The 12,969-nt window shown below is 39.0% G+C and overlaps 1 protein-coding gene across 1 annotated transcript; it reads left to right on the top strand.

Moving 5' to 3' along the window:
* Positions 1 to 130: 130 nt before the first annotated feature.
* Positions 131 to 11,948, top strand: LOC104399274 (chromosome unknown open reading frame, human C5orf34; the record flags this gene model as incomplete). Its single annotated transcript, XM_010022077.1, has 11 exons — positions 131 to 220; positions 3,700 to 4,346; positions 4,944 to 5,039; positions 6,432 to 6,555; positions 7,369 to 7,460; positions 7,685 to 7,754; positions 8,056 to 8,226; positions 9,211 to 9,299; positions 10,043 to 10,132; positions 10,944 to 11,002; positions 11,759 to 11,948. Coding segments are annotated over 11 exons (1,718 nt in total), but the record flags the coding sequence as incomplete, so codon positions are not given.
* Between the last annotated feature and the right edge of the window lie 1,021 nt (positions 11,949 to 12,969).

The raw sequence follows: 12,969 nt of genomic DNA, 5'->3' as shown, positions 1-12,969 counted from the left end.
GATATGGAGGGGATATCTCAACCTCTACCACAACAGAAGTGGTAAATTCAAGTTTAAACTTCATCACTGTGTAGAAAAACTTGTAACGGGCTTGTTTTGGTTTGGTTTTGTTTGTTTTTCTCTTCAATAGGAACGACTTCTACGAGCTCTAGATTTCCGGAACAGGTTCTCTTCTCGCCCATACTTACCTTCACACGTTATACCTCCAGAGAGAAAAAAGGTGAGAGTTACACATGTAATGCTATTGTACAATGGACTTCCCTAGTAGCCTGACAATGTGGACTTCAGTAACTTCACGAGCATGTGTATGATGAGCACAGGCCTTGATGATGTACAGAGGAGTTTGGCGAATGCAGCTGTCAACTTTAGAATACTGCCGTTTTGAATTACAGTTTTAACTGTTCCTTAGTCCTCTATTTATGCACATCCTTTGCAGCTGAGCACCAAAGGGTTCGTTTACTCACAGTAAGACTAAAACCTATGGGTTTGTACACATGCCAGAATGAGCTGGGTTACCACTTTCCTGCACTCAAAACCTGCCAGGGAAGACCGGGTGACATAGGACAGTGTTTTTTGAGAGCTGTCACATTCAGCATCCCATTGTTTCCCCACTGCAGCACCTCTGGGAGTCTGGGGCTTGCAGGAGGGCAGAGGCAGTGTCACTGTGGGAATGGCTAGTCCAGGTCAGGCTGAGGTACATCCAGAGACCCCCATTACCATTTCTAGGAGCCCCAGTGTGGGTTCCCACTGAACTCATGTGCATGCGCCCTGTGGTGGGGGTCTTAAGACTACGGGTAAAGCAGGCGAGTGTTAAAACTTCATTAGTAGCATGCTTCATGCTAACGTTTAGTTGCTGAAAACAGTATCACTACACACGGAGCTGATGCTCTGTCACTCGCACTTGGGGTCACCCTCCACCCTCCCACAGGACAGCATCTTCTGGAAGACGGTTTCTAGACGTTTCCTGACTTAGAGCTTTCACTGTGACAGCCTGCTTCAGGGCCCTGGGGATGACTTTCCCAGCCCACAGCAACTGTTTATCAACCGCTGTTTTTCTTAAAGCAAAAGCAGTTTTTCTATAGCTCTTCAGATTGTACTTCTTTGGTAATTCACTGCTAGTTTATTGTTCTGTGCCCTCTGTTTTCAACTAGTGCCTGTGTGCTCAAGGCTTTTGCTGCTTCCCACGCTCAGCATTCCATTATAGCAAGGTAACAATTACCAAGCTCCAGTTCACTCAGCATGTTCCCATAACAAGGTGGTAATGAGCCTAATAAGCCAGTCTTGGAGCCTCCCACATAGGACACAGTTAGCCCAAGGCCTATGGCCTTTACTTTTATTGGGCCACTGGGTACAAAACCACTTCCACCGTATTACTGTGCTTATGCTTGAATTCAAAACCACACAGTACTGTGGTTTGCTTAAGCTCTGCTTTGGCCACACTAACCATCCACATCTCTAGACAGCTTAAACAGGGGGATGTTGTCAGTAGTATGCCCTGTTCAGAACTGCAAATAGTATTTACAATACAGGCTTTTCCAGTGCTGAGCCAAAGTCTGATTTGGGCTGAAACATATTTGATTAAAGGCCAGTCAGATGTGGCAAAGCTGATTAAATTGAGATAAAAGATGAGGAATGGAAATACTTGTTTGCTAAGATTTTAATCACATCTTATTTGAGAGGGTTTCCATTTCTGTGTGGTGATCAGGTATAAGGCAAATAAAAAGGAAAATACTTAATTTTTTAGGGCAGAACTTTTTTCAGATCATAGAATCATAGAATGGTTTGGGTTGGAAAGGACTTTAAGATCATTTAGTTCCAACCCCCCTGCCATGGGCAGGGAGACCTCCATGGATGGATGAGGAACTGCTGAGGAAACTCAGAGGGGAAAAAGAAACTTATAAAAGGTGGGCAGGGACACCACACATTAAACCATGTTACCCCAGGCTCTGTCCAACCTGGCCTTGAAAACCGCCAGGGATGGAGTGTTCACAACTTCCCAGGGCTACCTATTCCAGTGCCTCACCACCCTCACTGTAAAGAACTTTTTCCTTAGATCTAATCTAAACTTCCCCTGTTTAAGTTTAAAGCCATTACCCCTTGTCCTACCACTACAGTCCCGAACGAAGAGTCCCTCCCCAGCATCCTTGTAGGCCCCCTTCAGATACTGGAAGGCTGCTCTGAGGTCTCCACGCAGCTTCTCTTCTCCAGGCTGAACAGCCCCAACTTTCTCAGCCTGTCTTCATACGGGAGGTGCTCCAGTCCTCTTATCATCCTCGTGGCCTCCTCTGGACTTGCTCCAACAGCTCCATGCCATTTTGATGTTGAGGACACCAGAACTGTACACAATACTCCAAGTGAGGTCTCACAAGAGCAGAGTAGAGGGGCAGTAGAGGGTATTCTTCACAGGCCACCTGTCCTTGCTTCCACCTTTTATAAGCTTCTTTTTCCCCTCTATGTTTCCTCAGCAGTTCCTCATCATCCATGAAGGTCTCCTGGCCCTCCTGCTGCACTTCCTTCTAGTTGGGACTCAACACTCCTGAGCTTGTAGCAGGTGATCCTTGAGTATCAACCAGCAGCCTTGGGCCCCCCTGCCCTCTAGGACTATATCCCATGGAACCTGACTAAGCAGGTTCCTGAAGAGGCCAAAGTCTGCTCTCTCGAAGCCCAGGGCAGGGAGCTTGCTGCACGCCTTTCTCACTGTCCTGAGGATCTCAAACTCGACCATCTCATGGTCGCTACAGCCAAGGCTGCCCTGGAGCACCACTTTCTAGATGGCTAGAAAGACACTTTCTGTCTTGGAATGTTTCTAGTTTCAGAGGGTGATTAGTGCATTTTCCAAATCTACAATTTGCAAAAAGCCTTGATCTTTTGAGGTATATGGAGTGCTTGTTTGGAGTACTTTGTTGAGAATCAGCTGCTTTGTTTCTGTAGAAGGGCTAGCACAAGGCCATCTGCTGTGAAAATGGTTTTTGTTTGTTTTGAAGGAAAGTGCTAATTGAAGCAGCAATCTGCACTTGAACATCACAGCAGCAAGATGAGGCTACTCTTTCGACACTTTCCAAATGTTGTATATTAAAAGTCTAAAATCTTTACTATATTTTACATCTTCTTCAGAGGTGTGTTTTACCCATATCCTGGCAGTAGCAGTGTAACTGCATCTGCGGTGCTGCAGCAGAATGTTTTCAATAGATTTCCATTTTGGTAAGAACACATAAATACATGTTACATGCCAGTTTACAGGCTTATCTTAATTTTATAAATAGAAGATTTCAAAGCACTTGGGGTTTTGATGTACACAGGTTTAATGTGGGCTTTCCATGAAGTGTACCATTAACAGATATGATCAAGATAATTTAGGTTTTCTCACCATGTTTCTTAAGAAGCAGTTGGAAACAGAAGTATGTTCTGTCTATGGGCAGTTGTGCCTGGTCAGCTGGCCATGTATCTTACAAGTTTATGAATACATATTAAATTAAAACATTATTGCTAGGTAGAACTCTGTTAAAAGGAAGCAGATACGAAGATGAGATATTTTGCCTCTTCTTGAGTTCATGTATACAAATAAATGCAGAGTAAAGTTTCTTGCTATATATCACCTTGCAGGACCGAATTAATTTAAATGTAAATCCTCCACTGTAATTTCTGGGAAGCAGGTAATTTTTATCTTGCTGAATACTCTAATCCTTTTTCTTGTATTAGATTATTTTCAGGGATATCTTAGAAATTAGATGGCCTGACCCTGCTACAGCTAATCTGACAAGATGTGCAGACAATGGCAGTGTGAAGATCTCGTCAGTAGATGGTTATGCTCACCTTTACCTGTCAGAATTGCAGCAAGAATTCACAGTGGAGTTCTTATGCAAAGTCAGCCAGTCAACAGCAGCATCCCTAAGCTCCTCTCAAAAGAACAGCAACGCTCAAAACAGAGATCACTATGGAAAATCACAAAAGAATTATGTTGCTGTAATGCCATTGAAACAAACAAGCATAGAGGGTAAGAAGACTGATCAAGGTTGCACTGAAGGTAAATACAGAGAACCAACCAATTCAGAGGACCAAAGAGACACAGATGGAGTCCCTTTGTTCTACACAAATCACTCTTGTGAATACACGTGGGTTACACAGTGTTGGTCTGTCTCCTCCTACCCAGAAGAATGGAAATACCCTTTGTCACTGGCACATATGTGCTATAACTTACATACTGCTAAGAATGTAATGCAGACATGTGAGAAAAACAACCATCCCTCTACAGAAACTGATGTTTTAATAGATCCTGGAACAAAGGAAACAGCTTCTCATTTACCTACAGCTTTGCCACTCAGCTGCAGAGCCCCACACTTACACAGGTAATTTAAGCTGTTTACTTTGTAGTTGATGACACACATTTTGAAATTTTGTAATTTGGAACTTCAATCTCTAGCAAAATAACTGAATTATAGCTGTAAAAGATTTTTAAAAATTTACTATAGTAGTAGGGTTTTTTTTAGGAACTTCTTGAGACATGAAGTCTGTGAAACTAACATTCTGCATCCTCTAATGAAATACAGTAATTAGTCCAGAGAAAAGTATTTTCTTACATTACTGACATGCTGTGTAACTATGTAAAGGAAAAACAGAATACTGAAAAAAGAGCACAGTTTTTGGGTCTGTTTGGTGTGGTTTCATTTTTGAGAAGATACTTCTGAGGTGTGCCAGTGGCGTATGCTTTCTGTCAGTACCACTGAAAGTAATTAAACAGAACAAAAAAACTTTTGCAGGTTTGAGAAAATTAATTTGGTAACTAATATAGATAACTGAGTAATCAGAAGAATCTGAAAATATGTGGTCTCTTTTCCTTTAGTAAGTGCGCATCCATCTGTTCTTGCTATAGAAATTACTAGCAGCACATAAAGAAAAAAACATGACCTTGAGACTTACTGAAGCGTTTGTTGTATTTCATACAGGTGGACTTTCTGTGACTTCTTTCAGAATGAAGATGCTGAAAAGTATACATGCCCTCAGCTAATTCAGATTGTATGGTGGCAGGGTGTTTTTTATAGGTATGTAGGAGATCTCATGTTTCATCTTTGGAAGACTTTATGGGAATTAAGCTTTAAGATGCTGTACTTTGTCCCTTTCTTCACTCTTTGAGAGATTGCACTCAATCTTTGTGTAAGAGTCTGTTCAATTTTGCTATTCACTGGACTTCAGATTTTCTGGTACAGCATATTTCCAGGTCTGAAAGTGGGTATGTCTGAAACAAACAATCTGACATCATGTTTAAGGCTTTTAAAGTAGTGATCTGATTATAGAATCATGGAATGGTTTGGGTTGGAAAGGCCTCTAATATCATCTAGTTCCAACCCCCTGCCATGGGCAGGGACACCTCCTACTAGACAGGTTGCTCGAGGCGCTGTGTCTGATTTCTTAAAGGTTTACTGGACAGCTGGAGCTCCCACTGGCAATTATGGTGCTTGGTTTCTTTGCAAATTACATTGCTCCTTTTGATGCTGAAGATTTCATGCTTTAAAAATGCATGGTGACCTATCTTGGTCTTGGTGTCTTGGTAACCTACATAATTCACATGCTGCAGGCAGCTAAACTGTGGATTTTCCTGGCAAATGATTTTGTTCATATGGTTAAAAAAAAAAAAACAAAAACAAAACCACAAACCTTTTTTAAAATTGCCCTTTAAAATCTGGTGTAAAACCTGAAAATTCTACAGTTGCTATCAACATCTAAGTGTCTTTGAGAAAAATATAATCAGTCTTCAAAGCTTTAATCTTTCTGCCCAGTGTTCTTCGCTTTTCTCAGTGCAGTTCCTAAATTTTCATCTCATTTCTGAACAAAATGCTCAGCAGCTCTTCAGTACTGTATCTCATTTCTTTGGAAGTACGGTGACCAGCCATACTTAGTTTTTTAAGCCCCATTACCAAAGTCCAGGCATGTAACCACAGAGTCACAGAATTAGGCCATTAAATGGCTTTTAGGCTTCTAAGATACCATATGATCACAAGTGAAAGACCATTGATCTCAGGGACAAACACACAGCTGCAGTGAAAATTAAGACCTTCAGGTTGTTAAGGTATCATTCAGCCTGTCAGCTCTCTGTGTACACTAGGTAGGGCTGGACCACTAAGAAAATTGGGCTTTTCTCTTCATAATTGCTGTATTTTGTGCTCAGCAGAATGAACAGCTCTTGTGAGATGTTTACCTCAACACAAAAAAGCTTTCCTTAGCTTGTTTAACTCCAGCATGCCATGCACACAACCAAAGAAAGAGCCTGGCAATGCTAATGTTCTGTGTTGAAAGAAGTAATTGGTACACTCTGGTGTTTGTGAAACAGTAGAAGGTTTTTCATGTAGCAGTTGTGTTGAAAATACTTTTCTGCTTAGTGCTTTCTTGAAATGTACTAACCTGTTTTGCTTGTGTAGTGACACTATTTCTCTCAGATTTATCCACGGTAGGAAAAACATCATAGAAATCTATCCTGGTGATGACTCAGTTCTCAAGTCAGAGGGAGCACTTTTTGGAAATTATTTCATACACTATGTAATCCAAAAAGGAACAAGAAAGGTATAAAACTGTTTAAAATTTTTAAAATATTTTCCAAATTCCTTCAAGCTAAGCAGTTTTCTTCGTTTTCAGAATTTGCCAATGCAGTCTGTAGTGAATGGAGCAGTCATAAAAAAATGAGATTATATTTTCTGTTCCAGAATATATTTTTATAAATCATAGAAGCAGTTAAGTCCTGTTCATTGTACTATTTCACAAGCTCAAGTATGCACTGCAGTAAGATTCTACAGTGACCATTTTTTACTAATTTAGAAGAGATAGTCTGTAATATACTGATTAGAGGTTAATCTTTATGCACTTGTTCTTTTTCATGGTTTAGAGACAGAACCTAGAAGACGCGGGTTCTGTTCTAGCTTTGCCACAGAACCAGCTGTTCATTGCTGGATAAATGTTTTGCCTCTCCCTGTGTCTATTGTTAAGCTTCCCCAGAGTAGAGATCCTCTGAAGGCTCATGCAGTGCTTTGTATTTTTAAAGCATAATTAAGCATCAACTTTGTACCCTCAGAACCAAGCCTGTGACTTGTAGTCAGTCCTAGTTACTCAGTAATGAACTACAGCTGACTCTCTGAAAAGAGAACTTCTTGGTCTGTACCAAGTGCATGGAAACCATGCATGTTTGTTCCCACAGAAGTAGGCTTGAAGGATACAACTGTGCGTTTATACTTTTCCAGGACATACCTGTCTGTGTTCTGGGAAAAATGTGACTATAATTGCTTTCTGGAGGTCAGAAGTTTCATATCTTGCAATATTTAATGCTGTTTTCATGCTACAGTACCTGTAACTAACTCACCTCCTTTCTGCTCTTTACTGCAGAGGGAAGAGAAGATGTATTCAGTCAACAACCTACCTCCTGATGTACCAGGAAATTCATATTCTGTATCCTCCATCATTACTCAGGCAACCAAGTAACTTTACTTTATCTTTGTTACATTAATTCCTCTAAGTTTGAAAGGACAGTAGTTAAAATTACACATAATATTTATTATTACATTCAGTATAAAAATTAAAGGAATTCATATTTGCACTAAGTAAGTATGTCTATAAACTTACAGAAGATCACAACTATTTAGGAGATGTAGTAAGTATGAAATGCTTCATGCTTTGTTGTTTGTGTTTTTTTTTTTCTCAGAATACTTCAGTACTGCTACAAGACTAAACTGTCATTAACTCATAACTATTATCTCTGCTGTTGGAAAATGGTATGCAGCTGAAAATTTATAAATCTTTCAGTGTTATAAGGTTGATTATACAGGCTATAGGGAACAGGACATAATCTAGAGGGAAGAAGAGTGAGTGCATCCTCAAAGATCAAAAGATATATATTGGGGAACAAGTAGCATGCAGTGTAAATGTTTACTTGTGAAGCAGAAGGCAACTGCACAATAGAGATCTGGTTGTGGTCTGGAAAAACAAGTAAATTGAAAATCTGGGAGAGATTCAAATAGCTGAATGAATTAAGTAACCTTTTCTCAAGTTTTTAGTGTATTTGTCTGGTTCTAGGTACCTGAGACAGATGGACGAGAAATGTTGCCAGTTTTGCTGTATGAAAAGGTTATTCCCAGCATAGGAAGACTCCTCGTGTACTCGGATCATAAAGTCCATGCTGCTTTCTGGGATGGGGTGACCTTGAATATGGTCTGGGATTTTAGCTCTTCCTGTAGCAAGATCCAGGTAACTCATGAGTTTTGGGGTGACTACTCTTAAAATTCTTAATGAAAAAGTATTACTAGGAAGCTAACAAGAAGATGAAACAAAAGTTTTGATGCCTATAAAATACAAACTGAAGACTTTGGAGAGATTAATTCACAGCATTTTTCATTTAGATGAATATAGAAGCTCAAGAGGAAGTTTGTCTCACAAGCTTGTACAGTCATCTAAATGAAAACAGGCACTATCTGCAAACACCACCGTTAATGTATTGCCAGTAATTTAACCAGAAACAAGGAGGAAGAATATTTTCATGCCTGACTGATGCCTAAGGAGGCAAATGAAACTATCCTTTCAAGAAGTCATTCACATTGATCAAAGAAGGGAGTATTTGGTTTTTATTTCAAATTACCTTTATTTCAGATTTATTTCAAATTATCATTGAGTAAATGGATAGTGAAAAATTACTTGGAAAAGTAACCTTATGCATATGGTGTTCCATGTATGTGCTTAAATGTACTTACTACAGAAGTAAAACAACTATGTTGATTTTTGCAGAATAGCACTACATTCTACAATGGTGTGGGATTCAAGGTTGACTGCTGAGACTTTTGCTTCTGTGTCTTTGCTTATTATCCTGAGGTGACAAGACACAAAAATATGTTAAAGCACCTGAGGATATCTCTATTATAAAAAATATAAATATGATAGCGTGTCAAGAGATACGGTATAACTTCCCGATGAGAGCTAGCTCAAATCTATATACCTACTCATGATAAAAGGAGGAAGAACTGAATATTCTACAGATTTGGAAACATTTCTACACACTTTTCTAGAAGTAATATATTCTTGAATAGCCAAATTCTATCCTTAACAAAACACAAACTATTAAGCATTTAAAGTGGAATGTTCATAGATACTTAATTCTTAAATTGGCGTATTACACTTGTCTTTTTTTTTTCCCAGACCGTAGCAGAAAATTAATACTTCTAATTTTTTTCTTCTAAGGTAAATGAAGACGTAGGCTGGTGTAAGTTAACTACCCCTGATGGGTTACAGCAGCTAATACAAATAAGTCATCCTGGAATCTATGAAAGGTACAACTAACTTAAACAATTTAAAGTTAAACAGAAGGGAATTCTGTACAAATCCTTTATATGAAGACACGGTATTTACTGAAAATATATAGGAGGGGGTAACACCAAACACACAATGATAAAAGCTCTGTTTCATATGGCAAAGATTCAGGACCTTTATGGCTCAGGACTTCTGCATGCTATCATCCCATTATGATTATTCCAGTGGTATCTTTTTAGAAACGTAACTAGAGCTGGAACTTGGCACTTAGATCAGTGGATAAGGATGGGAAAAAAAGAAAAAATCCTTGTCCTATATAGAACTGGTACATAGAAGTGGATAGCATTTTATCCAATTTCTGCTTTATAACAGATACTGACCTCTGCCTGCAGATTGCTTTCTCTAATCTGCTTGCTCTAATTACAGCCCCATTATGGGAATCATTAGAAGCTTACTGTGCTTCTTTTCAGCAAGGAGATACTCACAAACAAAAATTAACATTTGTACACTATTCATTACAAATCATACTGCTTTGTTATAATTTTCTGTCACAGCACAGATTTTAACATGAAGGAGATTCTAGACAAAAAATGGGAATCAAAAAATGGCAAGGGAACCTAGAGAGAAAGCTAGATTTTGACTCATGTTTTTTTCCTTTCAGATCCAGGTCTATTGCTTAACGCCTTCAGGTTTTTTGCTTGAATTAATACAGTGTATTTCTAATATAAATAACTATTTTTTGTAAATTTTCATGTTAATTTAGGTACACAAGAACAGCAATACAATGGTGCAGAAGTTTGAACGAAAAGGAGATTCCTGAATATACTGAACACTCTGTAACTGAAGAAAACTGGTATTAATCTTTATCCTAAATAACTGACTACAAATAATGTTGAAAATAAAACTCAAAATGACTATAATCTGTGAATTTTACAGACTGAATTTTCTAAGGGTCAGAAAAATTTTAAGTCCACTAATTTTTCTTTCAGTGTTTAAAAAGTTAGGTAAACTGAGTTCTAGAAGAAGCTTGTTTCATTGCCCTTCTGCCTGCCTTACTTAAAAATCAGGATTATAGTGACTTTGCCAGAGGAGGATTAATGTTACAGAGATAGTATCTTGCAAGGTGAAAAAGAGAAACTAGGCTAAGAAAGGCGTCTTTTAACAGAGCACCAAGCAGCTCAAAATAGTACTTTCAACTGCTAGATGACACTTAACATCTCTGGCTAATATATTTGTCCTTTATAATACATGCTGCTGATCTGACCAAAGGTCTGCTGACATCATATACAAACATATTCGGGTATTAAAAATGTGGGTTTCATCATTGAAAATGATTACACTTTGTTACTCAAATTACAGTAGATTCAGTAGCTGATGAAACAAAAATTGTATCTATATATACATATATATAGCAAAGAGATTATTTTTAGAGCAGAGCCCTGATTTTTGGTAACACAAATGATTGATCGACAAATGACAGCCATTTACTAGTGGTATGAAAGACAAAAATACAGCTTTTTTTTTTTTTTTTTCCACTTGGATTTTGCTCATCTAATTTTTGGTATTGCTGGAAACTATTAAAAATCAAAATCTGAAGTGAAAAATACATTGAGAGAAGTTTTCATGATACTACATCATTTAACAATCATTATTTTCTTGGACAGGTCTGCTGATGTTGAGCTTGAAAAAATACAGAGATTTAACTGTATCCTTTCTGAAAGCTGTAAAGATTTTTCACTTTTGTATTCTGTTGTTCATCTGGATATTGAAATCTGTATTTTGGATCATCAAAGGCTCTCTATCCTATTATCACCTTCTATTGTCTTACCCACCTCTTAAGATTACCGTATTAAGCCAATTTTCATTTTTTTATTTATCCTTTTATGGTTTAGCTTGTCTGATTTCTACATCACAGCAGCAGTAACAAAGGCAACGGCAGCGTACAAAACTAAAATAAATAAATCGCCAAAAAAAGGAAGCCCTTTAATGGGCACTGCCCTAGCTTCACTAACACTCACCTGCTGGTCTTTTCTTGAAAGCAGGATGATGCAGTTGCCATGGGGCTTGTTGTTACAGCACAGAACCTTTCAGTTTTTCAATTACCTTAGTTTCTCTCCACAGTGTTCACACAGCTCAAAAAAGTGTGCTGCACTGGCTGCTCTTAAAGCCACTCTTATTGTCTTCAAGCCAGCATTCAATCTTATTAGTATGAAAAGTGCTTGCTGTTGAATGTGCAGTGTGACATCATGTAGTTTCCTTTTTAAGGTAACTTCTGGATAAATCAAAGTCTCAAACACATTTTCTATAAATGTTGTAGACATTTTAAGTAATATACTCTTTATTTTTCAGCTTTATGTACTTGCCATGCTATGAAATGTGAGACTTTGCAGAATGATCAATAGGAATCCAGAGAAGTGTTTCTCTTATTAGGAGGGAGAGTTTGAATAATTTTTTTCTTTCCTTAACAAAATAACACTAGTTTTATTGGATAATAGCAATGTTCTGGAAAGAACATCTGCTGCAAAAAACAATCCATCTGGTCTTACTGTCAGAAAAACAGAAAACGGGAGTGAGACGGAAAAAATCAGTGAAGGGTGTGTCCTGGAGGCTTTGGAAAAAACTTCCAAAGTAATTCAGGATATTGAATCTCTGCTTGCGGCTTCTGGGAGGTGAAGCCCCATGGCACATGCAGACCTGCGTTCAGCATCTTCATGCGAGCCGCCCAGTTCTGTCTCAGGAGGCTTTGAGGTGCAAGAGCAATGAAGGCTGAAGGCAGAGCGATTGAGTTGCTTTTGTAATACCAGAGTTGCGTGCTGTGGATAGGCAAGAAGAAGTGAAGTAACAGAGCATAGCTGTATAAATGTATCAGTGCTGACCTGGAAGTGCTGCTTTTACATGTATGAGTCTGTTTGAATTGTGTGATTTTCTAGAAGACTGTACAAGGAACTTAGTTACTGCTCAAGTGGGGATATCAAGTCGGGATAAGCAGTTTTACCTGTATAAATGTGCTTTTATTCAGAAGCATACAGTAAATAGTCCAAAATTGAATAAAAAGCTTTCCAAATGCTTCCTATTTCACAGTTTTGTAGTAAATAAGTATTTATTTATTAAAGTGTCTTCAGCACTTCCTGGTGCATGGTCTGTTACTGGGTGGTACACTGTTGTATTGGTGGTGTATAGTGAAAACACTAGCCTGCTGCTCCAGACATGAAAATTAGACTACAGCAAAAAACCTATTTACCAGTATAGGATCACAGCTAGGTTGGAAAAGACCTTTAAGTTCATCATGTCCAACCATTAAACCAGGACTGTCAAGCCCACCACTAAACCACCAAGGGCCTCACCTACACCCCCCACGGGCCTCACCTGCATGGTTGGTGAACACTTCCAGGGATGCCGATTGCACCACTGCCCTGGGCAGCCTGTTCCAATGCCTGATCACCCTCTCTGTGAAGAAATTGTTCCTAATACCAATATAAACCTCCCCTGGGGCAGCTTGAGGCTGTTTTGTCCCATCACTTGTTACTTCGGAGAAAAGACCGGCCCCCACCTCACTACAACCTCCTTTCAGGTAAATGTAGAGAGTGATAAGGTCCCCCCTGTGCCTTCTCTTCTCCAGACTAAATATCCGCAGTTCCCTCAGCCGCAGGACTTAACGCACCAGACCCTTCACCAGCTCCATTGCCCTTC

This window comes from Nestor notabilis, unplaced genomic scaffold, assembly GCF_000696875.1.
Source record: "Nestor notabilis isolate BGI_N333 unplaced genomic scaffold, ASM69687v1 scaffold32079, whole genome shotgun sequence".
NCBI lineage: Eukaryota > Metazoa > Chordata > Aves > Psittaciformes > Psittacidae > Nestor > Nestor notabilis.
Note: the sequence above shows the minus strand (reverse complement) of the source record. Positions and strands in the feature narration are given on the sequence as shown.